At 63.8% G+C, this 25,211-nt stretch overlaps 1 protein-coding gene across 1 annotated transcript in view; it reads right to left on the bottom strand.

The window, feature by feature from the left end:
* LOC138822674 (protein Wnt-7a) overlaps positions 1 to 25,211 on the bottom strand; it is a 45,021-nt gene that overhangs the window by 14,671 nt on the left and 5,139 nt on the right. The window contains exon 3 of the mRNA XM_070015455.1: positions 16,381 to 16,652. Coding sequence (XP_069871556.1) covers positions 16,381 to 16,652 — 272 coding nt within the window. The remainder of the gene's footprint in view (positions 1 to 16,380; positions 16,653 to 25,211) is intronic.

Genomic DNA, 25,211 nt, shown 5'->3' with positions numbered 1-25,211 from the left:
CCCAGGTCACCGTCCTCCTGGGGACCCCACCCTCAAGGCCTCACCTCCAAAGGCCATGTGGGATTTGGGGTGCCGTCCCCAGCACCTGAGCTCCCGGGGTTTGTACTCCAAGCCCAGTGCCAGGCGGCATGGGTGTCACCTGGGAGGGGCTGGCCAGACCCCTCCCCCGGGCCTGAGCCCTGAGCCAGAGGCCCCAGAGGAGGGTCTCCACACAGCGCTCCTGGCGGCTGGCGCTGCACGGGCCACCCACCGAGCCCTGCGCAGCCCTGGCCCCGGGTCCTCATGGAGGAGGGGAGAGGAGCCCTCACCCCGCACCCAGCCCCGTCACGAGGAGGAAGAAGTCACCCGTGCCATACGCCCAGCCGTGAGGTTCCCAGAGCCACGCATGGCTCGGGCTCAGCTCGGGGAGGAGCAGGGCCGGCCAGGCCATGGCGGCCACCCGACAACCCCTCAATGTCTGAGAAATCATGGCAGTCAGCAGAGAGACAGTTAACTGTTAAAAATCAACATCCCCCCCCAGCCACCCCTCCCCACGCCCTCACATTCCTCCTCTTCTCCCTGAAAACTTGGCCCACGGCGTTCGGTGGCACTAAATATAGAAACGGTGAGCAAGTAAATCACTCCGAGGTGCCGCGTGCTGCCCGGAGCCTGTCTCAGCTGAGCTGACGGCCACGGAGAGCTGGGAACTGTCGTTAAAATGCTGACGGCTCTGCCCGGAGACCCAGCCAGGGTGTGGGCCGCGGCCTCACCGGGCGGGCTGAGCCCACGCCAGTGTCCCCACTGTGCCACGGCCCCAGCCGGCGGTGAGTGTGCCCCTCGGAGCACACCTGCTGTGACCCCCCCAGCCCCGAAGCCTGCTGAGCCAGAGCCCCTCACTTCTGTGCCCAAGGACTCCTGAACTTGCCTAACCCTTCTGACTCAAGTGGGGTCCTCCAATGGCTCACTTCCTGTCCACAATCACCTCCACTTCCTGTTCACAATCACCTCCACTTCCTGTTCAATCACCTTCTCTACTTCCTGTCCACAATCACCTCCACTTCCTGTTTACAATCGCCTCTACTTCCTGTCCACAATCACCTCCACTCCCTGTCCACAATCACCTCCACTTCCTGTCCACAATCGCCTCTACTTCCTGTCCACAATCGCCTCCACTTCCTGTCCACAATCACCTCCACTCCCTGTCCACAATCACCTCCACTCCCTGTCCACAATCACCTCCACTCCCTGTCCACAATCACCTCCACTCCCTGTCCACAATCACCTCCACTTCCTGTCCACAATCACCTCCACTTCCTGTTCACAATCACCTCCACTTCCTGTTCAATCACCTTCTCTACTTCCTGTCCACAATCACCTCCACTTCCAGTTTACAATCGCCTCTACTTCCTGTCCACAATCGCCTCCACTTCCTGTCCACAATCGCCTCCACTTCCTGTCCACAGTCACCTCCACTCCCTGTCCACAATCACCTCCACTTCCTGTCCACAATCACCTCCACTCCCTGTCCACAATCACCTCCACTTCCTGTCCACAATCACCTCCACTTCCTGTCCACAATCACCTCCACTCCCTGTCCACAATCACCTCCACTTCCTGTCCACAATCGCCTCTACTTCCTGTCCACAGTCACCTTCTCCACTCCCTGTCCACAGTCACCTTCTCCGGAGGCCTCTCCTCTCCGCATGCCCTCCCAGGCCGCCTGCCTCCTCATCCTGTTTCAGTTCTCCATCATAGCATTTGTTACTCTCCAACAATAGATTCTCTTTACATTTGATTGTTTGTTGTCAGACTTAGCCCAGAATGTCAACTCCATAAAGGCAAGTAGCATGTCTAATCCTAGAGCCTAAAATAGTACCGGACGCACAAATAGCTGCTTAATAAATATTTGTTGAACAAATGAATGCATGGATTTCGAACCTTTTCTTTCAGCTGGTCTGGTGATCTCACTGGGAAAATGTCCAGCTTTCCAGCAATGAGCTCAGCTTTTTACCCATTCATTCAGTCAACTGCCCTCCCAAAGAACTGACCATCCATCCATCCAAACATCCATTCAGCCATCCGTGAATATCCACCCATCCTCCCACCCATTGATCCCGCTGCATGCCAAATACTTCCTCCCTGTAATCTCAAATATCTGAGTGTCCATGCATCCATCCATCAGTCCATGCAGGCATCCACTACCCACCCACCCATCCATCCACCCATTCACTCATCCATCCATCCATCCATCCACCCACCCATCCATCCATCCATCCATCCACCCATCCACCCACCCACCCACACATCCATCTACCCACCCACCCACCCATCCATCCATCCACCCATCCATCCATCTACCCACCCATCCATCCATCCACCCACCCACCCACCCACCCACCCATCCATCCATCCACCCACCCACCCATCCATCCATCCATCCATCCACCCATCCACCCACCCACCCACCCATCCATCCATCCACCCATCCATCCATCTACCCACCCACCCATCCACCCACCCACCCACCCATCCATCTATTCACCCACCCACCCATCCATCTACTCACCCACCCACCCATCCATCTACCCATCCACCCATCCATCCATCCACCCACCCACCCATCCATCTACTCACCCACCCACCCATCCATCTACCCATCCACCCATCCATCCATCCACCCACCCACCCACCCATCCATCTACTCACCCACCCACCCATCCATCTATCTACCCACCCACCCATCCATCCACCCATCCATCCATCTACCCACCCACCCATCCATCCACCCACCCACCCACCCATCCATCCATCCACCCATCCATCCACCTATCCACCCATCCATCCATCTTATCTACCCACCCACCCATCCATCCATCCATCCATCCACCCATCCATCTACCCATCTAACTACTCAACACCAGTCCCCAAAGGGAGAGCTTCTTTTCTGGGGTTTCCTCCAACCAGGACATGCAGGTATTAACCCACTCTGAACCCTCTCAAAACCCTGACTTATTTACCTCTGATTTCTGAGCTAGCATGTATTGGTGGCAGTGAAGGGTTGCTGAGTATGTTTCCCTTGGCTTGCTCAGCATCTCCTACAGGATTGTGGGCTCCCTGATGGCAGGAACTATTTTTTAGTTATCTAGTGCTTCTCCAAAATCTTCTCCGAATACTGAGAAGACACTGCATAAATATTTAATGAATGACTGAGGGAACAGATGCAGAAGGGAGCAGGAAGAGGCAAGACGGGAGCAGGGCGGACCGCCTGCACTCCCGTCCTCGGTCAGCTGTGTGACGCTGGCCGACTCAGGCCTGTCCTCAGACTCCTCATCTAAAAAAGGGAGACAGAGCAGGACTTACTTCTCTAGGTTCTTCTGAGGATTAATAGAGATGACCTGCTTAGGAGAGCGCCTGAGTAAAATGAGAGTTACAGAGAAGGGTTTAGATAAAATGCTGGTTTACTGCCATGTCCCCCCCCCCCCAGCAAGTGTGGAAGTAGTGAAGGCAGGAGGGCGCCTTGTCTCCCCTGGGCTGTTCTTGGGGAGCCCTTCGGCAGGAAACTGTTTCCCAGCAAGCACTCTGTTTCCCAGACAGGTTGGGATTCTTGGGCAGGCAGACCACCAGTATTGTGTCAGGTGGTCAAGGTGCTATGTAGGAAAACAAAACATAGGAGGGGACAGGAAGCGGCGAGAGATGGGAGGGACACCTCAAATGCAGCCTCGCGGGGAGTTGAGCACAGGCTTCAGGAGGTGGTGGGGGGTGTGGGAGACGGCCTCCGGGCCGGCGGCGGCCAGCGCAGAGGCCTGTTTGCCGAGCACCAGGAGACTAGCCTGGAGGAAGAGCAGACGCCAAGGGGAAGTGGAAGTGATGAAGTGGAGAGGCGGGCCCGGGAGGTTTGGGCGGGGGGGGGGGGGGGGGGGGGGGGGTTGCGGGAGGCGTGGCTGTGGGCAGGAGGGACACATCTGTGGGGTGCGGGCGCACAGCAGCTCCCCAGCCTTGCAGCACGCGCTGGGGTTGCAGACCTTCCATCCTTGGGGTAGAATGAGCGGTGGGGGTAACGCTCGGTTGGCTTTCAGGCTGCTACGGTGACTGTGGGGTGCTGCGCGGGTAGCAGCAGCTGGCCGCCACAGCTGTCACAGCGCTGGGCGGGTGTCACCTCACCGAACCTGCATGGAGGACCGACAGTGCGGTCTCAGCGCCTCCTTCCCAGGGAGGAAGCTCCGGCCCAGCGAGGGGTGACGGCCCAGGGTCACCGGGGATTGAACCCCCACCCCGGCACAGAACACAGGCCCAGGTGAGGAGCAGGGCGAGCAGCGTGGGGCGCGCTGGGCGGGCACAGCCTCGGGTCTGCTCGCCCCTGGCCGTGGGCTGGGCTGGGGACGCGTGTCCTCCGGGGTCTCACACATGTACTTGTTAGGCTCCTGATTTCCCTCCACGCCTCAGGCTGCACCCCGTGTGCAGAAGAGGCTGCTGGCTTTGGGGGCCAGGCCGCGGAGGGTGCGTGACAAGGTGGGCTGCTGGCAGGGAACACTGGCTCTGGCGCGCACTCTGCCTGCGGGACTGCTCGGTTCTCTGTGCCTCAGTTCCCCCTCGCTGTCAGAGAAGAGCAGCGGGCCGTCCCGGTGACAGCTGTGCTGAAGGGCGTAAAGAACGGGGCGTGCCCGAGGCGCGGGTGGGGTGAGCGGCGGAGGGCCGGCCTCACCTGCCCACAGCCAGGCCCCGCCCCACAGCCCCGCCCTCCGCCCAGCAGCCTGGCTTGCTGCCCTGCTGCCTGGCCCCAGATGCCATCTGGCCTGTGTGGTGGCATTAAGACCCCCCCAGAAGTTAGGAGCCAGGGACCCTGCCGTCATGCCCAGGGGGACAGTGGAAGAAGCACTTGCCAGGCGCGGAGCTCCCGTTAGGCACATCGGCCAAGCACACGCGTGCACAGGAGCAGGGAAGGGACGTTCGTCCCCCAGACCACCTGGCTGCCCCTCCCTGCCGGCTCCAGGACCGCCCTCCCCCTGCCCTGCAGCCCCCAGCGCTAGGATCCCCCAGCAGAGGTGAGAACTCTGGGAGCTCCCGGCCCCTCCCGAGGACAAAGGAGGCCATTGTGGCCGCTGGCCGCCTGAGACTCATCTCGCTGCGCTGTGACCACCTCCCTTGCTGGGCTGGTGGTCTTGGAGACCCCGCCCCCCCCCCCCCGGCCAGCAGCCACTTCGGGCACTCCTTCCGGGAGAAACCAGATGGACAATATTGGAGGCCTGGGCCGGCTGGAGGCCAGGGGGTGAGTGGCCGGGCGGCCGCCCCTGCCAGGCCTGCCCACGGCCCTCAAGAATACTCGGGCACCCCACGGCCCCGGCGTCCCGGTCAGAGCCGCCAGGGGGCTCCGGGCACCCAGCAGCATCCCTGGAGCCGCTGACCACGTGCAGGAGTCAGACGAGTCATCCACATACATGTAACTAGCCGCGCGGGCTCGGGACCGTGCGGAGCAGCAGCTCATGCGCCGTCAGCTCGGCGTCTGCAGGTGGAACCGTGCGGCACAGCTGGCGATGCACATGGGGAGCCGGGGCCCTGGCACCCCACCCTCCGCCCGCAGCCCTCCCTGGCTGTCTCGAGAACCTGGCTTGGGGCTCATGTTGTCTTTTGTCTCCAGGAACGCCAGGTTCCAGGCTCTGGAGACACTGAGGAGAATCCAAGGAAAAGAAGGAAGAGCCTGACGGGTCAGGAGGGGAGGGGAGGCCTGTGTCAGAGCAGGCCCAGAACCCGGCAGGAGTTGGCCAAGGTCTGTGTCCCAGCCCGGGTGCCCGCGCGTCTGCTGGTCAGACCTCCCGGGCCCCAGCGGCCTTGGTGGGTGGAGTTCCCCTCCAAACCGCCACATTCTGTCTCCTCCCGATGGAAGAGGCTGCCTGCCCCGCGGCCAGAGCAGCTAGAGCACAATCCCGGAATGTGGGAGGAATGGGGTTTTCAGAGAGCAGAGAGTCTGACGGCACTTGGGACTCACAGGACGCGAGGCTGGAGGGGACTGAGTCCGAGCCCTCCAGCAGGCAGGATGGCTCGGGGGCCTAACAACCGAGTCTGTGGCGGGTTGGCTGGGTTTGGTGACCAGCTGTGTGGCCTTGGGCAGCTATCTTAACCTCTCTGGGCTGCCATTTCCCCACCATACGGGGAGAGTCCTGACCTGGAGGGCAGCTAGAAGTAGCTAGAAGACACTGAAGCGCTGATCTTAGACCTACCTCATTCCCATCTGTGTCCCCACGCCACTTCCTAGTGGTAGCTTCTTTCTCTCCTCAGCTGAACCTCATCTTTCCTGAGTCCCGAGCCTGCTCCTTCACCTGTTCCCTGCTTGTTTGGGGCTGGACCACACAGACAGGTCCCCACCTCGTCCTCCTCCGGGCTCGGCCGCACAGGCTCCCGGGGCCCCCGGGGCGGCGGCCTGTGGCTGGCCGAGGCTGTGCCTGCATGTTGGGTTGGAAGTCCAGGGGTCCTCGCAGCCAAGCACCGTGGGGTGCTGGGGACCAGGCCCCACAGGCCTGTCCCTGCTGCCGGCCGGGGCCCCGCCACGTCCACCCCACCTCACCTCCTTCCTTCTGCACGCTGGCCCCTGCGGCCGCTGTGGCCCTGCTGACGGGAGCTGGCCCAGCCCTGCGTCGGGGGTCCTCCCCCCCGGCCCGCCCACTCTGGCCTCCTGTTGGCCTCTGTTCCTGTCCTTTTCTGGAGTCTTCCTCAGGGCCCACACAGGCAGTCTTTCCATCCATCAGAGGCCGTCTGGGCCTCCCCGGGTGCTGGCCTCGCAGGGCCACACGTGAACCATGCGGAGCCTGGAACGCGGGGCTCTGTGTGAGGCCCCGGGCTGTCGCGTGCACAGAGAAACCTGGGCGGGCCAGGGCGGGGACGGGACTGGGGTGCTGTGCTGAGTGTCAGCTGGGGACAATGGAACCTGCTGGAATGGACAGTGGTGAAGGCTGAACAGTACTGTTGGACTCAATGCCACCAAATGTGCACACAGAAAATGGTGACGTGCAGTTTCATGACAGGCATATTTTATCAACGTTAAAAATAAACTTATTTTTAAGTCTTGAAAAAGAAATTTGTCGACTGTAAAAAGGAAAAAAAAGCCAGGCTGTGGCTCGCGGCCGCAGGCCTCGCCAGCTGGCCGAGGTCAGGAAGGTCCAGCTCCGGCCACACGAGCCCGGGTGTGAGCTGGGAGCCGCGGCGGCCGCCACCCCAGCGCCAGGGAGGTTAAACAGGCCGACTGCAGCGTGGGTGCGTGCCTGCGCAGGACGCAGAACCCGCGCTGAACACGGACCAGCACAAACGAGGGCTCGAGGTGGAACTCGTGGCAAGGCACCCGCCTAGCAAGCCTGAGCTTCACGCATGAAAAGACTCAGATGCGTGCACGCACCTCTAGGATGGAGTTCATTGTAGAGCCCAGGTTGGGCTCGGGCCCCCAATCCCCCCTCTTAGACTCGCAGCGCTGAGCCTGTAGGATGTGCTACCACACCCAGAAACGTAGATGTCAACGTGAAACCTTTAGGGTGGAAGACATGGAGGAAAGTCTTTAGGATCCGGCAGTCTTAGACAATGCTAAAAGCACTGAGAGTTTGTGACTCCTTTCGAAAGGCAGGAGGGAAGGAAGGAAAGAGAGAGGCGATCCGAAAGGGAAAAAATTAGAAAATTAGACTCTACCCTAGTTAAAAACTTTTGCTATGAAGTAAAAACCAAGCTACAGACTGGGAAAGGACGTTCACAGACCACGTATCTGATGAAAAGCCGCCATGGGAACACATAAGGACGCGTCCAGAGCGGGGGCAGCCCGAGGGAACTGAGGACTGGGCAAAACCGCGGCAGACCCCGGGGGTGTGGGCAAAACCGCGGCAGACCCCGGGGGTGTGGGCAAAACCGCGGCAGACCCCTGGGGTGTGGGCAAAACCGCGGCAGACCCCGGGGGTGTGGGCAAAACCGCGGCAGACCCCGGGGGTGTGGGCAAAACCGCAGCAGACCCCTGGGGTGTGGGGAAAACTGCGGCAGACCCCTGGGGTGTGGGGAAAACCACGGCAGACCCCTGGGGTGTGGGGAAAACCACGGCAGACCCCTGGGGTGTGAGGTGTACGGGTGGTGGACACCGACACCCTCCCTCTGCGGAGGACAGTGACGGTCACGGGAGACGCACACCCATCCGATCGCAAAGAACAGGCCGGCACCACGGGGAGGGGGAGGGCATGGCAGGTGGCACCACGGGGGGGGAGGGCGTGGCAGGTGGTACCACGGGGGGAGGGCGTGGCAGGTGGCACCATGGGGGGAGGGCGTGGCAGGTGGTACCACGGGGGGAGGGGAGGGCATGGCAGGTGGCACCACAGGGGGAGGGCGTGGCAGGTGGTACCACGGGGGGAGGGCGTGGCAGGTGGTACCACGGGGGAAGGGGAGGGCGTGGCAGGTGGTACCACGGGGGGGAGGGGAGGGCGTGGCAGGTGGCACCACGGGGGGGAGGGCGTGGCAGGTGGTACCATGGGGGGAGGGCGTGGCAGGTGGTACCACGGGGGAGGGGAGGGCATGGCAGGTGGTACCACAGGGGGAGGGGAGGGCGTGGCAGGTGGTACCACGGGGGGAGGGGAGGGCGTGGCAGGTGGTACCACGGGGGGAGGGGAGGGCGTGGCAGGTGGCACCACGGGGGAGGGCGTGGCAGGTGGTACCATGGGGGAGGGCATGGCAGGTGGCACCACAGGGGGAGGGCGTGGCAGGTGGCACCACGGGGGGAGGGCGTGGCAGGTGGCACCACGGGGGAGGGCGTGGCAGGTGGCCAGCCGCGGCCGCATTCGGATCCCGACATCCCCTAGGCGTGAGCCGACCCCCGGCCGGCCGGGGAGGCTGAGCGGCCACGGGGGTCTCTGTGCAAACACTCAGTCACTGGGGTGTGTCCTCGGCGGACAGGACCCCAGCCCTCCGCTTCCTCTCAGCCTCGGCCGGGGGATGTAGTTTTGCTCTACCCCACCCTCCCTCTGAGAAGTGCTGCTCCAGGTGCCACGTGGGGGGACAGCCTAGTGTGGATAGAAACCTCCAGAACTGTGAGCCCGAGTCACTTCACCTCTGACTGAGGCGATGTCAGTGCTGATGCAGCAACGGAAGCTAGCACTGTCCTGCGGAGCACTGCCCGGGGAGCACGGAGACCACTGCCCGTGGGAGGGTGAGGAGCACTGCCCGGGGAGCACGGGGACCGCTGCCCGTGGGAGGGTGAGGAGCACTGCCCTGTGAGCACGGGGACCGCTGCCCGTGGGAGGGTGAGGAGCACTGCCCGTGGGAGGGTGAGGAGCACTGCCCGGGGAGCACGAAGACCGCTGCCCGTGGGAGGGTGAGGAGCACTGCCAGGGGAGCACGAAGACCACTGCCCATGGGAGGGTGAGGAGCACTGCCCATGGGAGGGTGAGGAGCACTGCCCGGGGAGCACGGAGACCACTGCCCGTGGGAGGGTGAGGAGCACTGCCCGTGGGAGGGTGAGGAGCACTGCCCATGGGAGGGTGAGGAGCACTGCCCGGGGAGCACGGAGACCGCTGCCCATGGGAGGGTGAGGAGCACTGCCCTGGGAGCACGGGGACCGCTGCCCGTGGGAGGGTGAGGAGCACTGCCCATGGGAGGGTGAGGAGCACTGCCCGGGGAGCACGGAGACCGCTGCCCGTGGGAGGGTGAGGAGCACTGCCCGTGGGAGGGTGAGGAGCACTGCCCGGGGAGCACGGAGACCACTGCCCGTGGGAGGGTGAGGAGCACTGCCCGTGGGAGGGTGAGGAGCACTGCCCATGGGAGGGTGAGGAGCACTGCCCGGGGAGCACGGAGACCGCTGCCCATGGGAGGGTGAGGAGCACTGCCCTGGGAGCACGGGGACCGCTGCCCGTGGGAGGGTGAGGAGCACTGCCCATGGGAGGGTGAGGAGCACTGCCCGGGGAGCACGGAGACCGCTGCCCGTGGGAGGGTGAGGAGCACTGCCCGTGGGAGGGTGAGGAGCACTGCCCGGGGAGCACGGAGACCGCTGCCCGTGGGAGGGTGAGGAGCACTGCCCGGGGAGCACGGAGACCACTGCCCGTGGGAGGGTGAGGAGCACTGCCCGGGGAGCACGGAGACCACTGCCCGTGGGAGGGTGAGGAGCACTGCCCGGGGAGCACGGAGACCGCTGCCCATGGGAGGGTGAGGAGCACTGCCCATGGGAGGGTGAGGAGCACTGCCCTGGGAGCACGGGGACCGCTGCCCATGGGAGGGTGAGGACCACTGCCCATGGGAGGGTGAGGAGCACTGCCCGGGGAGCACGGAGACCACTGCCCATGGGAGGATGAGGAGCACCACCCCCGGAAGATGAGGAGCACCACTCCCAGGAGGATGAGGAGCACTCTCCCCCCAAGGAGCACTGCCTCCCAGAGGACGTGGAGCACTTCAGTGTGAAGCAGCCATGGGACATGGGCACATGGACATTGATCCCCGGGACTGGAATTCTGTGTCCTGTGAAAACTCCCTGTATACAAGTTCAGCACTGCTGCACTGTGAAAGCCCAGGCCCCTCACTTGGGGGAAAAAAAGGAACTACCAACACAGGAACAGCTCGAGTGAGCTAAGGGAGTTAGGCTGGGCAAAGGGGTTGTGTTACATACACTTCCACTTACATACAGCCTTCTTGAAGGTTAACAGCATAAGAAAGATGATGTACGCCTGTAATCCCAGCTACTCAGGAGGCTGAGATCTGAGGTTCAAAGCCAGCCCGGGCAGGAAAGTCCAAGAGACTCTTATCTCCAATAAACCACCAGAAAACCAGAAGTGGTGCTGTAGCTCCAGTGGTAGAGCGCTCGCCCTGAGCTGAAGAGCTGAGGGACAGCGCCCAGGCCCAGAGTTCAGCCCCACGACCACCACCAACAAAGAAAGATGGCGCAGACGCGCGGTTGTCGGGCGGCGGGGTGGGGGCGGGCCGCGGGGTGGGCATCGCTCCCTGCCGGCGGAGCTATGGGGTCTGCAGGCCGTTACTCTGGAGACACCGGGCGGGGGCACAGCCGTCCCCATTCTTGGCCTGCGTGAGCACTGCCTACAGTATCTCAGCGCGCACTTTATTTAAACCTACCGAAAGCCTGGTTACAACGGACACTCAGGCCAGGGCTCACGTTCCGGTATGCCCACCGTTCATACAGTGCACATGATTGGTTATCTCACATGGAGACTGAACGGAAGCCCTCCATTATGTCCAGCGATGCTGCTCCTGAGGAAGACTCCCAGAAAGCCAGCCACCGGCCATGCCTTCCCGCATTCTCAGCGAATCTGAGCCCTTACCAGACACAGCTGTGGCCCGGGCCGCCCCTGCCCTGGTGCTGCGAGCTCGCGGTGGAGCGGACAGCGGCAAGTACGCTGAGGACTGCGCAGGGGTCGTTTTGCATTAAGCGTCACCTGGAGCAGGTGAGGGCGGTGATGAGTTGAGGCAGGCAAGTCAGGAAGGGGCTCCGGGGAAGGTGCCGGAGCAGCCCTCGGAGCAGGGACAGGCCCGGCTGGCGGCGGTGTGCGGTGGGAGGCCCGAGCAGGCGCAGCTGGAGACCTAAGAACTCCGTGTCCTCCTTTCAGGTCCGGCCTGGGCGAGGCTGCGGGGCAGAGGAAAGCCGCGGCCCCAGGAAACCGGGGTTTGCCCCAAGCCTCCCCAAGTCCTGGCTGCCGGAGCCTGTCTGTTCTGGAGAAGAGAATCCACCTCTGCCCAGCTGTGGGGGGCACAGCAGCCCTGTCCCGCCTGGCCCTGCAGCTGGCTTCCGGAAGGTGGGGCCGCCTTGCGTGCCCCTGACATGCCACCGCCGTCCCCTCTCTCCAGCCAACCATACAAGGAGCCCCTCACGGAGAGCCGGGCCTCAGCTAGGCCCTCTGGCTCCCTGAGCACCCAGACCAGATGGGACTGGGCAGGAAGGGACACAACTGACGCCCTCCGTGTGCGTGTGCAAGCGGCTGGGCAGGCACGGGAGTGCACCCTCCCCGAGCACCGCGCATCCCAGCCTGGGCCAGCCCAGCTCCAGCAGGTAACGCCCCCCAGCAGGAGACAGCCAGAGGCCCTGGCCTCCAGCAGCCTCCCAGCGGGGAGGGGCGGGAGAAACAGGTGGGTGAGCACAGGTGACCGGGCTTGGAGTGGTTTGTTTGGACCTATAAATATATTACAATGAGCCCTGTTGGTGCTGTTTGAGGGCAGAGCGGAGCCACTGAGGTTGGCTGGAAAACAGTACGTACACGTGTGCAAGTGTCACCAGGAAACCTCCCCTTGCTCAACAAATGCATGCTGATTTAGCAAGCTCAGCCTGGCTTCTCTCTACGCCGCCACCGTGCAAGCCCAGGATCCCGGGCTGCGCTGTCCGCTTTGCTCCCCCTTCCCGCAGCTCTGCAGAGACCGCGCTCTGGCCGCCACCTCCTGCCCGCGGCCCCCGGGAAGCTGCCCCAGCCAGGACCTCCCTTCAGCGAGGAAGGACTGGGCACCAGTGGGCTCGCACCCAAGCTGCAGCTCCCCCAGCTCCCACGCTGCATTGCCCCCTCCCACACAGGTCTCCCCTGCCCGGGCCCAGGCTGGGCGCGGCCCCTCTGTGGCCCCACTGCCCCCCAGGCCTTTCCCCACCTGCCCGCCCCAGGGAGGAGCATCCTGCCACCGCCCACCCTCACCAAGTGCTTTCTAGGCACAAGACTTGAGGAGGAAGCGCAGGCCTTGGGCTGCATTCAAGGACTTGTCCTGGGCACAGGGGCACCTCCTCCCGGGCTGCTTCAGAACCTCGTGCTTGCTTTCTGGTTCTGGGGGTTTAGCCACGGTCTTCTGCATGCGCGTGCCTTGCAGTTCTGCCTGCCTCTCACCGACACGCCCTCTCTGTGCTGCTGGCTCTCTGGAGGGCGCGGGGAAGGGGGGGACCCCTGCGTCCCCCCGGCAGTCCTCAGACACCGCACACGGGACCTGTGCCTTGTTGGTCCTTCGTGGCTCCTGGCTCTCCAGCATGTGCAGCCCGCGCCATTGTTCCTTCCCTCTTCCCTGACTCCCCGACGGCCAGTCTTGAGGGCAGGGGCAGGAGCCAGCTCACCTCCCCACGCCCCAAGAGAGGCCTCAAAGACACGCAAGACTCTGCCATCCAGAGATTTCCACGCAGAGCTGCGGACTCCCCTCCTCCCAAGCTCGGGTCCTGATTCCTCACCACCCGAGCCGTCCTGACCGTCTGTGGCCCCAGCCAGCAGGCTGGCGTGCCCCCGAAGCGCACCCTCCAAACCAGCCCTCCCCGGAAGGGCTCGAGGTCTTGAAACCGCCCTTCTCAGACCTGTATCACCCCTTCGTCCACAGAAGCTAAGGAAGGGCGGCCTGCCCCGACCCAGCAGGGTCTGGCCTCGGCCTGCAGCCACATCAGCCCCCCAGGCCTGGCACCCACGCCTGAGTGGCCCTGTGGACTCCTCCTCCTCTGCCAGTGGGGGTGGGCACCGGGCTCCCCGGGCTCCCCGCCCCTTTACTTTGCACCAGCGGCTGACGCACCCAGTCCCAGTCAGGTTGAGACTTGTCTCCTCAAAGCAGAAGTGGAGCTGCGAGCTATAAACACTGTGTGATCCTTTCCAGCCCAGCCATGGATGCAGCGGCCCCCTCCCCAGCACACGCCCCCACCCCAGCACACGCCCCCACCCAGCACACACCCCCACCCCAGCACATACCCCCACCCCAGCACACACCCCCACCCCAGCACACAGCCCCACCCCAGCACACACCCCCACCCCAGCACACACCCCCACCCCAGCACACAGCCCCCATGGCAGCCTAGGGCAGGAGGATACTGAGGAACCCCTGCAGGTCAGGGAAACGAGATCCGGAGAGGTGGTAGAGCCGTGGCCGTGAGTGGCTCACTTGACTCCAAACCCAGGCGACGGGTGTCTGGGTCCTGGAGCCCCGTGGCAGGAGGGAGAGGGAGGCCTTGGGGCAGGAAGACCACTTCCCGCTGTGCTCCCGTCCAGAGCCGCCCTGCTGGGGCCTGAGGACAAGTGGGGGCCTTCTCGGGCCTCCATTTCTACCAGTAGGCCAGGCTGGAGTTGCCTGGTGTGCCCAGGGTCCCCCGCTGCACGGGCTGGGAGAATACACAGCCCTGGGTGAGCTCTGCTTTTCCAGGAAGCCACCAAGGGTCCCCCACGCAGCGTGGGGCGTGTCTGCGCCAGGCCGGGCCGGGCCCACGGCACACTCCTGCGTCCTCTCCCAGTCCCTTCTATGACTTCCTTTTGAAATGTAATTTATTTCATCCTTAAGGTGATGTACATACGAGGTTCTATGACCCCCCTGGCCCTTCCCCGCTCCGGCTGACCAGGCGCTCATCCCTCTCCATGCACGCCAGGGTGTGGGTCCTGCTGTGCCAGACACCCAGAATCTCTGTCCTTGGCAAGCTGGCGGTCCCGGGCAGAAAGCCGCCGAGAAGAGGCTGGGATGGGCAGAGACCCGAGCAGCACACCGCGCCCACTGCCGGGCCCGGCGGGTGACCCCGCGGGCCACGCGGCCCCAGGCCACCCCACTGCCGACCTGCAGATCACCCAGTGTGCATCGCTCTGCACCACCAATCCCCTCCTCCGGGTCTTTACCCATTGTCCCCACACCAAGCCCCAGGCCCCTTCTCTGCTCTGCTCAGCCCAACCCCCCTCCTGTTCTGGCCACCTCCTCCAGGAGGCCCATCCAGAGGCCTCGGCAGCTCCAGTGTCGTCCACCCCGACTTCCTTCTGCCATTAACTCTCCTGCTTGACAGGCATGCTCAGCCTGGGGATGCCAGGGCTGGCGTCCCTTGCTGGCCATCTTCCCCCTCACTTCTGCCCTGAAGGGGCAGGAAAGAACGGCAGCGCCGAGGAGACAGGATGCGAGCGCGGAGGTCCGGCGCTGGGTTGGAGTGTGGCTTCCCTTACACGCATGTGACTGGGCCGTGCGGCCTTCCGCAGGGGGGCAAGGAGAAAGGCCACACGCCCACGGAGGGTGCGGAGCCCGCCGCTTCCCCCCCCGTTCCCCGGCCACGTGGGCAGACCTGTCCGTAGTTGGCAGGTGTGTGAATCTTCCAGTTCCTGTGGTGATCTTTGATCTTCGCTTTCCCCCATTTTTTAGGGGGACAGCACTAGGGTATGAACCAGGGTTCAGATGCTCACCCTACCACTTGAGCCACGCCCCAGCACCCTCTGCTCTTTTTTGTTTGTTTGTTTAAGGTCAAATCTGATCCTCGTCTTTGTCCCCCTGGCGCTGCGATGGCCGGTGTACCCAGGCTTTTCTGTTGATGAAGCCTCACCAGCTTTTTTTTTTTGTCCAGGCTGCCTGGAAGCCTGCTCTCAGCCTCGGCTGTAGCTGGGATGGCAGGTAGACGCCATCTCACCCAGCTTTTTGTTGAAACGGGGTCTTGTGACCATTTGGCCCAGGTGGCTTTGTCCTCTACCTCCTGAGTAGCTGGGGTTCCAAGTGTGACCCACCAGCACCTGTCTGCCTTTCCTATTTTTTTACAGACCAGCTTAGAGAAGACAGGCTTGCACACAGAAATCGGAAGTCCTGCCACCCTGAACCCAGACCCCTCCATGGTTACAATGGGCCGGCGCTCTGTGGGGGCCCTGGATGGGCCTTGCTCCTGGCCGGCCGTGGCTCTGCACAGCCTCCCTCCAGCTGCTCCCTGCCTCATCGATCATTCTCTACAGCGCTGCTTCACAGCCCTCCAAGGTGGGCATGGAGCGGCCTTCGAGACCTTCCAGAGCCCACGTCCAGCACTGCCCACGCTGGGCAGCGCTGATCTGGGTGCCCGAGGCACCTCTCCAGGCCTGCTAGTGTCCCCTTGGCCCCTTCTCAATAGCTGCGGTGCAGCTGCTTGCAGTGCCGGGGGCTTTGTGATTCCCACCCCCTCACCCCTGACTTGTGCCCGTGGCCTACCGACACTCTGGTCCTCGTGCTCTTGGTGGGCTGGCTACTCACGGCACAGGGGTTCCAGCCCCTTCCCAACCAGCCAGCACCCCGGGACGTGCTAGGTCTCCACTGGCTCTCTTCCTCTGGGCAGAGAACCCGGAATATCGGAAGAGGCCGTGCCAAGGGGACAGCCTCCTTTGTTGTCTGAGCTCCCGATCTTGGGCGGTGTATGGCCCTGGCGGTGGATCCCACAGCTCTGGCCGCAGCCCTGGCCGCAGCCCTGGCCCCCGCAGACCCTGCGATGAGAGCCCACACGCGGCCCTCTCCTATCTTCCTGAGCCATCGCCCATTTGTTTTCATGGGGATTTGGTTCTTCAACCTCTGCTGTAGCCAGCAAGATACATGCCAAACACACATCCTGGACCAGCAGCAACCGACACCATTAGCAGAAGGATGTGAAGGGCAGGGCCCTGCCAGTCACTGCGGGTCACCCGCACCAGCCAGCACCGTCAGCAGCGCGGGCGCGAGGGCCGCCAGCCCTCCCTGGCTGCCTACCTTCCGGCCGGCCTCGTTGTTGTGCAGGTTCATGAGGGTCCGGGCGTTCTGCTTGATCTCCCGGGCGTCCACGAAGACCTTGGCGAAGCCGATGCCATAGCGGATGTCGGCGGAGCAGCCGCCCCACTTCCAGCCCTCGTCCCGGTGGTACTGGCCCTGCTTCTCCTTGTCGCAGCCGCAGTCGCTCAGGTTGCCCTGGGTGCAGGCGGCCGTGATGGCGTGGGCCACGCCCGCAGCGATGATGGCGTAGGTGAAGGCGGCCTCGCGGCTCCCTGAGAGGGCAGAAGAGCGGAGAGGGCTCTGTAGAGCTGACCGTGGGGGCCACTGCCCCAGGCACTGGGAGAAGATGGAGCCGGCTCAGGAGCTCAGGATATCGTGAGCCCGAAGACTGAGCGAGCATCCGTTTCTAACGGGCCAGGAAACCCCACTTGTCACGTGCACACCCATTCCGTGCGTGCCCGGGGGAGTCGGCCACGCAGGAGGGGACTGGGCACAGGCCGGCTGCCCGGGTCCTGGCGGCCAGGGGAGGGGAGTCCAGCCCGTCTCCACCACCTCCCCTCCCTGGCCACCCCAACCTGCCCAGGGCTCATGGCACCCCGAAGCGGTGTCTCTGGAGGCTGCGGTGTGCAGGGGCCAGGGGGCGGCTTCCTTCCAGGGGCGCTCACCCTGGCTGGGTCATTGTGGCCAGTGACCCCCCCCCATGTTCACCAGGCTGTAAAATGGGGCATATGGATAGATCTCCTCACAGCCTGTGCCGTGGCTCACTGAACCTGCTGGAAAAATAGCTCCTAGTCCTGTGGCCCGGTGTTCCCGTGTGTCCCGTGGCCAGCTCTGGTGGCTGTGGAGGCCCCTGAGCCACAGCGCGGGTCCTGGGCGGGTGCCGGTGTGCTGCCACCTGGCCTTGGCTCCTCTGGGCCTCGCTCTCTCTCCGCAAAATGGGTCCAGGCCACCATGCTGCTGTGTGAGGGACACAGATGCTGAGACCCTGGGCGGGCGCGCCATGTGCAGGAGGGTCCCCAGGGGCCGCCGGGCCAGCCCCCCAGCCCCCGCGCCGGCGCACTGGCTCTCTGGGAAGGCGCCTGGGGGAAGAGGCCCCGGAGCAGACAACGCAGGTGTGGCCGGAGCGTTCTGACGCTGCTGTGATGGGGGGGGGGGCTGAGACGCGGGCCCAGAGCGCACGGAGGGACAGAGGGGATGCACAGAGGGACGGAGGCGATGCCACTGGCTCTGGGCCCTAGTTCACACTGCCCGTCAGGTGCTCAGTACATCCCTCTGCCCACCTCCTCACCCCCACCCCCACCCCCGGCCCAGGGCTGTGCCTCCAGACTCACAGACAGCCTGTGCGCACCACGGTGCTGGTGTAACCTACGGGCTGTCCCGGGGGGCCACACGCAGCCTGAGCTGCTGGTGTAGTCGTGAAACCTGACAACTCCTTTCTTGTGTGAGATCAAGCATGCCGTGTAAGATCCAGCAACGCCCGGCCAGGCGCTCGGGATGGGGGACTGACCAGGGCAGGAAGCGGGTGTGGCTGGGCAGGGAGAGCCAGCACCTGACGGGCAGCGTCTCAGGAAGGGGACACATGCAAGGAGACATGGCAGCGAGGAGATGGCCAGCAAGCAGGGCGGGGGACCTGCCGCCTCCGGGGAACTGCCGGCCACAGGTCGAAGGCCACGGACGACCGGCTCCCCGAGACCCTGGAGGGGCTTCAGACAAAGCACCCCACAGACTGCAGCGCTCCCAACACAGCCCCGGGAGAGCAGAGACACAGCAGGGTGAGGGCACGGAGGAAAGGCGGCCGGGGAGGTCTGTGCCACGGATGGCGGCCGGGCCCAGGGCGGGTCAGCTGCCTCTCCATGCTCCACTGTAAAACGGGGGGACGGTCAGACCCATTTTATTCTGCTGGCAGTGAGGAGCAGCGCGAATTGCCGGCGGCAGAGTCTGCACAGAGCTTGTCTCGGTAAAATGTCCCTAGACACTGGGGATGGCAGGTCCCCACAGACCTGGAGAGCTCGGGTCTCTACAGGAGAGGGGTCTACGAGGACGGGGTCGGGGGTGGGCACAGAGGAGGGCCTGGCCGGGCGGTGCACCCCTGGAGGGTGGCCAAGCTGAGCTGCTCACCGCCCCTGCTACCCCAAAGTGGCAGAGTTGTCCCAGGGATTAAATGACTCCAAGGTGCAGGGGTGCATGCACCTGTGCTGTCTGAGCTGGCCCGAGCCTGGCGAGCCCCTGCGTCCCACTCCCTCCGGGCTCAGGGCCAGGGCAGGTTGGCCACCGCCAGCCCAGGGCTTCCGGCATTCTGTACACGGCCCCCACGGCCTCCATCCCGGTGGGCACCGCCCAGCCTCTCCGGGTCCCCCGAGCTGGCCTGACCGCACAGGTGATGCTTGGCAGCCTGGTTGGAGTGCACTGGTGCCCCGGGCTTCTGTCCCAGCCACCGTTCCCATCAGGTGTTCGAGGTGGGCCACCGGACCTGGCGCAGCGTGCAGAGGACAAGGCGGGCGGTGCTGGCAGCCCGGGTCCCCGCCTGCGCCTGCGCCAGCCGCTCGCTGGAAGAGCGTGCGGGTCCATCCTCTCGTGAGCTAACAGCCTCCCTGTCTGGGAGAGAAGAGCGAGGCTCCTGGGGGGGCTCGCAGGGTGGGAGGACGGGGGGACGGGGAGCGGGCTGAGCCCGTGCCGGGTGGCGCCCCGCCTGGCTCTCTGTGCTGCACTCTGCAGCCATCCTTTTAGGACAGACTCCGCCGCGTCGCCCGAGGGAAGAGGCCTTGAGCCCTCAGCCAGCCCCACCCGGACAGGGACTCCTCTGGCCAAGGCCACGACTCCTCCAACGCTTCGAAGTCCTGTCAAGAGGTGCGTTCACTTGTCAGCTAGAAGCACTTAAACACAGCGGCTTGCCCAGCTGGAGACGGGGTATGAGGGCGAACAGAAACGGGCAGAGTCCTGGAACCTTAAGGTTGTGCTCGAGGCGTGAGAAGCCCTACAGGCCATCCACCTGCAAACTCCTTCCCTCTCCCCGGGCAGGGTGTGGAGACTGAGGCTGGGAGAGATGCGGTGACTCCCGGGAGAGCTCGGACGCACGCCTGGAGGAAACAGGCGCTGAGCCGCTCTGCTCCAGCTCCGCGCCACGCCTCCCCAGCCGCCGGCCGCCCCTTCCCGGTTCTGCCTCCTGGGGGCCGCTGCAGGGAGAGGCGCGGGCTGCAGAGTGTCCCACGAGAGACGTGAGTGGCACAGGTGCGTGGGGGCACGCGGGGCAGCCGACGTGTGCACTGTGGGTGTGCACTGGCCACGGGCGGCGCCTCTCCACAGCACTGAGGGGTGATGGGACCTCTGAGGCTCACAGCCCAGCCTTGTGCCGGGCACCCCGACTCCCCGCCTCCTCTGCCAGGCCTCTCAGGGGGCTGGCTGCACCCCCTCAGTGGTAGGCTGCTCCTCCCAGGGGCTGGGAGAACAGGAAGACCCTCCACCACACCCTGCCCTGGCTCCCCGACACCACGCACGAGCCCCGCCCCTCTGCGCCGACACGCGCACCCACAGGGCAGAGCCCTCTGCGGCCCCTAAATCAGAGGCCCGGGCAGAAAGTCTGGGGGCTTCCCCCAGAATGACAGGCTCAGGTTTCCCCAGGGTCGCCAGGTCTCAGGAGAGAGACTGGAGTCGGGGATCCGGGGTGCACCCCTCAAGCCTCCCGCCGCTCTGGGCGAAGTGGCCGGGGCGCAGGCTGGGCTGCTCCCACCCTGGCTGAGATGCTGCTCTGCCTCCCCAGCCTTCACCTTTGCCCTGGGAGCCCGGAGTTGCCCCGGAGTGAAGAGGCTCCGGGGACAGGGCAAGGCGGTCCTGGAGGAGGAGGCCCGGCCCAAAGCGGCCGACGCCCTCCACCCGGCAACAGGGACAGAGGAAACGCGCCGGTGTCCCAGCCGCCCGAAAGATTCCACCCGCCGCCTGCGCACCGCGGCTGGCACCGGAATATTATCTGGGTGTATTTACGGTATCTCACTGGAAACCACAAAGTGCATTGCATTGTTTTTTCTCTTTTGCTATTTAAAGCCAACTGGTCAGAGAACGAGCAGTGGGCTGTGATAAGGCTGAAATAGGGCGATCTGGAAAACAGATGGAAACAGGCTGCCCCTGCCAGCCTTGCGTGCCAGGATCCCAGACACACAGAGCTACCCAGAGAAACCGGGGAGACAGCGAACAACCTGAAGATTTGGGGGCCTGGGGGCCGGTCAGCGTCTGTGCTGTGGGGGAGGGTGACAGCTCAGAGGCCACCCGCCCCCCCCCCCCGCCACGTCCTGCTCAGATTCAGCCACCAACAGGGCGGCAGGGCCCCGGCTGACACCCCGCGCCCCGCCATGCGGGCAGCCCGTCTGTCCCTGGGTTTGTGCTGACTTCGGTCATCACCACGCTCCAGCCAGGCCCTGGGGGCCTAGGTGGGTGATCTGTGAAGTCTCCAGCGTTGAGTACAAGACCGTGTGTGTGCGTGTGTGTGCGTGTGTGTGTGTGTGTGTGTGTGTGTGTGTGCGCGCGCGCAAGGGTGTGTGTCTGGGTCTGCCTATCACAGGAAAGCTAGGGAGAGAACGGTGTAACAAAAGGCTCATCTCAAAGAATAGTGTCAGGAGAGCTAAAATCCAGGATGAACTGAGGCTTGCAAAAAAAAATGCCAACGAGACAAAAAGCCCTTTGTTGGCTGCTTTCTAAGCGAGAATGCGGGAAAGAATAGGGCTTTGGCTTGGGCAAGACGGCGCATTGTTAAGAAACGGCAGAGAGAAAGCGGAGCGGTCTGCCCCTTGCTCTGTCTCTCTCTTGGAAGGGGCTTCAAGGCCATCATTCCCAGCACCCGCTCAGCCTGAGATGGGAAGGGATGGAGCCGTGTGGGGACGAGCCTGGGCCCAGTCTCCCACCCCAAGGAGAGGAGGAGGGGCTGGGCTGGGGGTGCCTGCCGGAGCGGGGGCCACACTGAAGCAGGCAGAAGCCACAAAACGCATCGGAGCTTCCCAGCTGGTGGACAGAGGAGGCTGGACGGACACCAGGGGCTGAACGCTAAGCCATCGTGCCCATCCTGGAAAAATTCCAGCCAGAGTATCCGACGGGGCCGTGAGTGTGTGGAAAAGATCATGAGCCGGAAAATCACTACTTCTTTATCAAGGATAATGGTGGCGACATAGAAAATTTTTATGTACGCAAAGAACACGGTTATCTCCCTACATCCTGTCTCCGCCCTGATTCAGGCCCTTAGCGCCCCACCCCCCCACCCCCGCCAGGCAGAGCCATCCAGATGTGGTGTCCAGAGCCCGGTGTGGTGGCCCAGTCCCCACCTCTTCCTGCAGCCTCTCTGCTCTCTGCCCAACACCCCAGCATCCCAGAGGCCCAACTTCTGGCCCACAGGCTCCTGTCCTGCCCGGGTCACACTGCCAAGCCCTTCCTGTCCCCTGGCCTTCCCCTCCTGGGCGTTGGTCCAGCCTCTCTATCAGGGGACCCCTGCGGACAGCTCTGTGCGGTGGCACGCCTGCCCCTCCTCCCAGAGCACTTTTCCACACTTCAGCCCTGACCTCCCCGGCTCACGCCGGCCTTGCGCCGCAGATTCCCCATGGCTAAGTCCCGAGAGTTGTGGGGAGCATCCCCAAGCATTTCACATTCACGAACCGAACCAGAGACACCTGAGGACCAAAAAGTAAAATCTCACAGACTTAGATGTGCGTCTGTGCTCTGCCCTGTATGGAGGGCGCCTGTCGTCCACGCTTCCTTGAGTGATTCATTGCCGGGATGCAAAACTGGGTCTGAGTTCCATGGACAGCTGCAGGCACCGGCAAAGGCAGTGCTAAGGTAGATCTCACCATTCCTGTCAGAATCCCAGGCAGACTGCGTCCCTGCTGTGCCCGTGGGGAAGTGTGCTGAGGGTTAGGTAAATGTACCTTGGACAGATTGTGAGGGGGCAGCTAGCACGCACAGCTCCTCAGCAAGCTGGTGCGCCGAGGCGCGGGGACGGGGCCTGCGCCCACGCCGGCTGCAGCCGCCCCTCGTGTCTGCAGGACTTTGCCGGGCGTCCCATTCGCTTTGGGCGCTGTGACGCTGTCAGCACCCGTCTCCCCAGCCCCGCTTCCTTCCCCAGGGAAGGGCAGGGTGGGAGAAGGGTCCAGAACCGAGGCTCTCGAGCTCTGAGGCAGGCGTCCCGGCCTCGAGCCCGCCGCCCTTCTCATCTGCGGGAAGCGGGGGCAGTGTGAGCAGAGTTTGCGCAGTAGCGGAACTCATGGGGCCTCCACTAAAACGAACCCAAGTGGATGTGGGGGGGGGCGGGCGTCGTTCAGCCTCATCCTGGGAGGTTCGGGGCTCAGAGGTCCTGGGGACACCCAGGCTGGAAAGGAGTCTGCCTGCCCAGGCCATGCCCGTGCCAGGGCAGGGAGAAGGGGTGATTGACAGGCCCAGGCTCTGTAGACACTTAGGCTCGGGGAGCAGCCTGGCACGGGTTGTGTTCTTGCACAAGTAAGCAAAGGCATTTTCGAAAGTGTTGGATGTGGGAAAGAGCTGTCTCAGGCATGTGTGTGTGTGGGGGGGGGGGTCCAGGAAGGCTTCCTGGGGGAGGTGGCCCAGAGGAGAAACCCCTGCATAAAGCCAGGGCGCAGGCTGCCCAGTAGCACTGGGCTGCCCCTCCCATGTGCTCTTTAGCCCCAGAGAGGAGTAGGGTCAGGGACTGGGCCAGCATCCGGGGCACTGTTGCTCCCCCAGAGCCTCCACAGCCTCGGTGCTGCCCGTGTGCCAGGCTCTGGTCAGAGTCTGGCTCCCCACAGAGCTTCCTCCCGCCTGGAGAGGCGGCCATGATCCCGAAAGTCCAGAGCAGACTCTGGGAGCACTTCCTAGCATGCTCACACTCGCCCACCACCTACAGGCCCATCCCTGCCACACGGGCACGTCTGCGGCCAGGAAGCCGCCGGAGCGACCCCGCACCGCACCACCCACCGCTGCCCACTGCGCTGGACGAGCAGGACCTAGGCCGTGAAGTGGCCCAAGTGGAAGACAGGCAGGGAGAGATGGGAAGTCCACACCAAGCGCTGGAGGGCTCTGAGGGGAGCGAGGAGGGAGGGACCAAGGGGGCACATCCAGGAGTCAGCATCCAGAGCTCCCACATGGGCATTTGGGCAGAGGCCTGGACGGGGCAGGGAGGAGGGCCGTCTGACCAGTCGCGGGAGTGCCGCGAGGAGGAGGTCACCCGTCCCTGCAGGTCAGTGTTCTCACCGGGAGGGGGTGGGAATGGCCCGGATTTAGGTTTTGGAATCAATCTGATGAGTTTAGCGTATCCATGTGCCCGGTGGCCTCTACCACAGCAAGAATAAACGCCGGAGCATGCCCCAATTCCTGTGCTCATGTGGGATGGGCCCAAGGCCTCCTGGGGCAGAAGGGAAGCGGCTGTCTCCCGCCCTCCGGATGCGCCGCGCAGTGTGGCTGTCCCGGCTGGGCGGCTGCAGATGGGCAGACAGGGCAGAAAGGCCCGGGACAGCCCCCGTGAAGTCACGGCAGTGTAAGGACTGCACAGGATGGGAATCTGGTCCCAGGGTGCACTGTACCGCCCGTGGCCAGCAGCAGGGCAGACCCCCTCCCCCCCGCAGCTCACATGCTCATCCCATCCACAACCCAGCACACGCCACGCCACGCGTGGCAGCCCCGCCTCACACCGCCTCGAGCTTTGGGAGCTTTTGCAGCGCACGAAGGAGCGGACACGGACACCCTCCTTCCGCGATGATGGGACCACGTGGGGTGGAGGGCTGCGGCACGCCAGGGTGAGCCCCAAGCGGCCTGAACCCCACGCAGCGGGCACTCTGCCCCACGCAGCGCTGGCTCCCATGCTCACATCGCCAGGGGAAGGGAACTGGGCAGAGAGGAAGGGCAGCTGGAGCAGGGAGCTGCAGCCTCCTCCATTCTCCAGGAAGCAGAGGTCAGGGCCACGGGGCCCTGGGCATGAGGCCCCTCACAGGCCAGGAGAGTGGTGGGCAATCGGCCCGGTCCCTGACCTGAGCACCCCGGGCTTGAGAGCGGCGGGTGTCAGCCCAGTCCCTGACCTGGGCACCCCGGTCTGCACGCTCTGTGCCATGCAGCACAGTAGCTAGCAGCACCAAATGGAAACAATGAAAAACGATGAAGGTGAAGCTTACTTTGGGGAGATCTATCTCTCTGATAACTATGAACCAGTCAGCGAAGAAGACCCCCAGATGCCGGACGTAGAGCAGGGTGAGGAGGCTCAGGGTGGAGGACCGCCCCCATCGACGCCCTCGCTGTTCGGGTGGGAGTCTACAGGGGGCTCAGCGCGTTGCTTAATGACAGGACGGCGTGGACCGCAGCTCTGGTTAAGGTACCGCCGGCGCCAGTGCCCCGTGCCCCTGCCCACTTCCACCCCAGCACAGGGACACGAGACGGGCCAGCACCGCCGAGACCCCAGAGCCACCCCGGCCCCAGCCCTCAGACAGAGAGGCTACACCGCACGCACACACACACCGCACACCCACACCATACCACACCCCACACCATACACACACCACACACACCACACGCCACACACACCATACACCACACACCCCGCACACACCACACACACCACACGCCACACACACCATACACCACACCCCCACACCCCCCACACCCCGCACACACCACACGCCACACACACATGCCACACATACATGCCACACACACATGCCACACACTCACCATACTACACACACACCATCCCACCATCCCACGCCACACACACCACACACACACACCACACACACACGCCACACACACACACCACACCACACACACACCACACACACAGTCGGCAGCATCTCACGCCACACACACAGTCGGCA

The sequence above is a fragment of the Dipodomys merriami genome, unplaced genomic scaffold, assembly GCF_024711535.1.
Source record: "Dipodomys merriami isolate MVZ:Mamm:240054 unplaced genomic scaffold, mDipMer1.0.p SCAF_114, whole genome shotgun sequence".
Taxonomy (NCBI): Eukaryota; Metazoa; Chordata; class Mammalia; order Rodentia; family Heteromyidae; genus Dipodomys; species Dipodomys merriami.
This window is presented reverse-complemented; position numbering and strand designations above follow the sequence as displayed.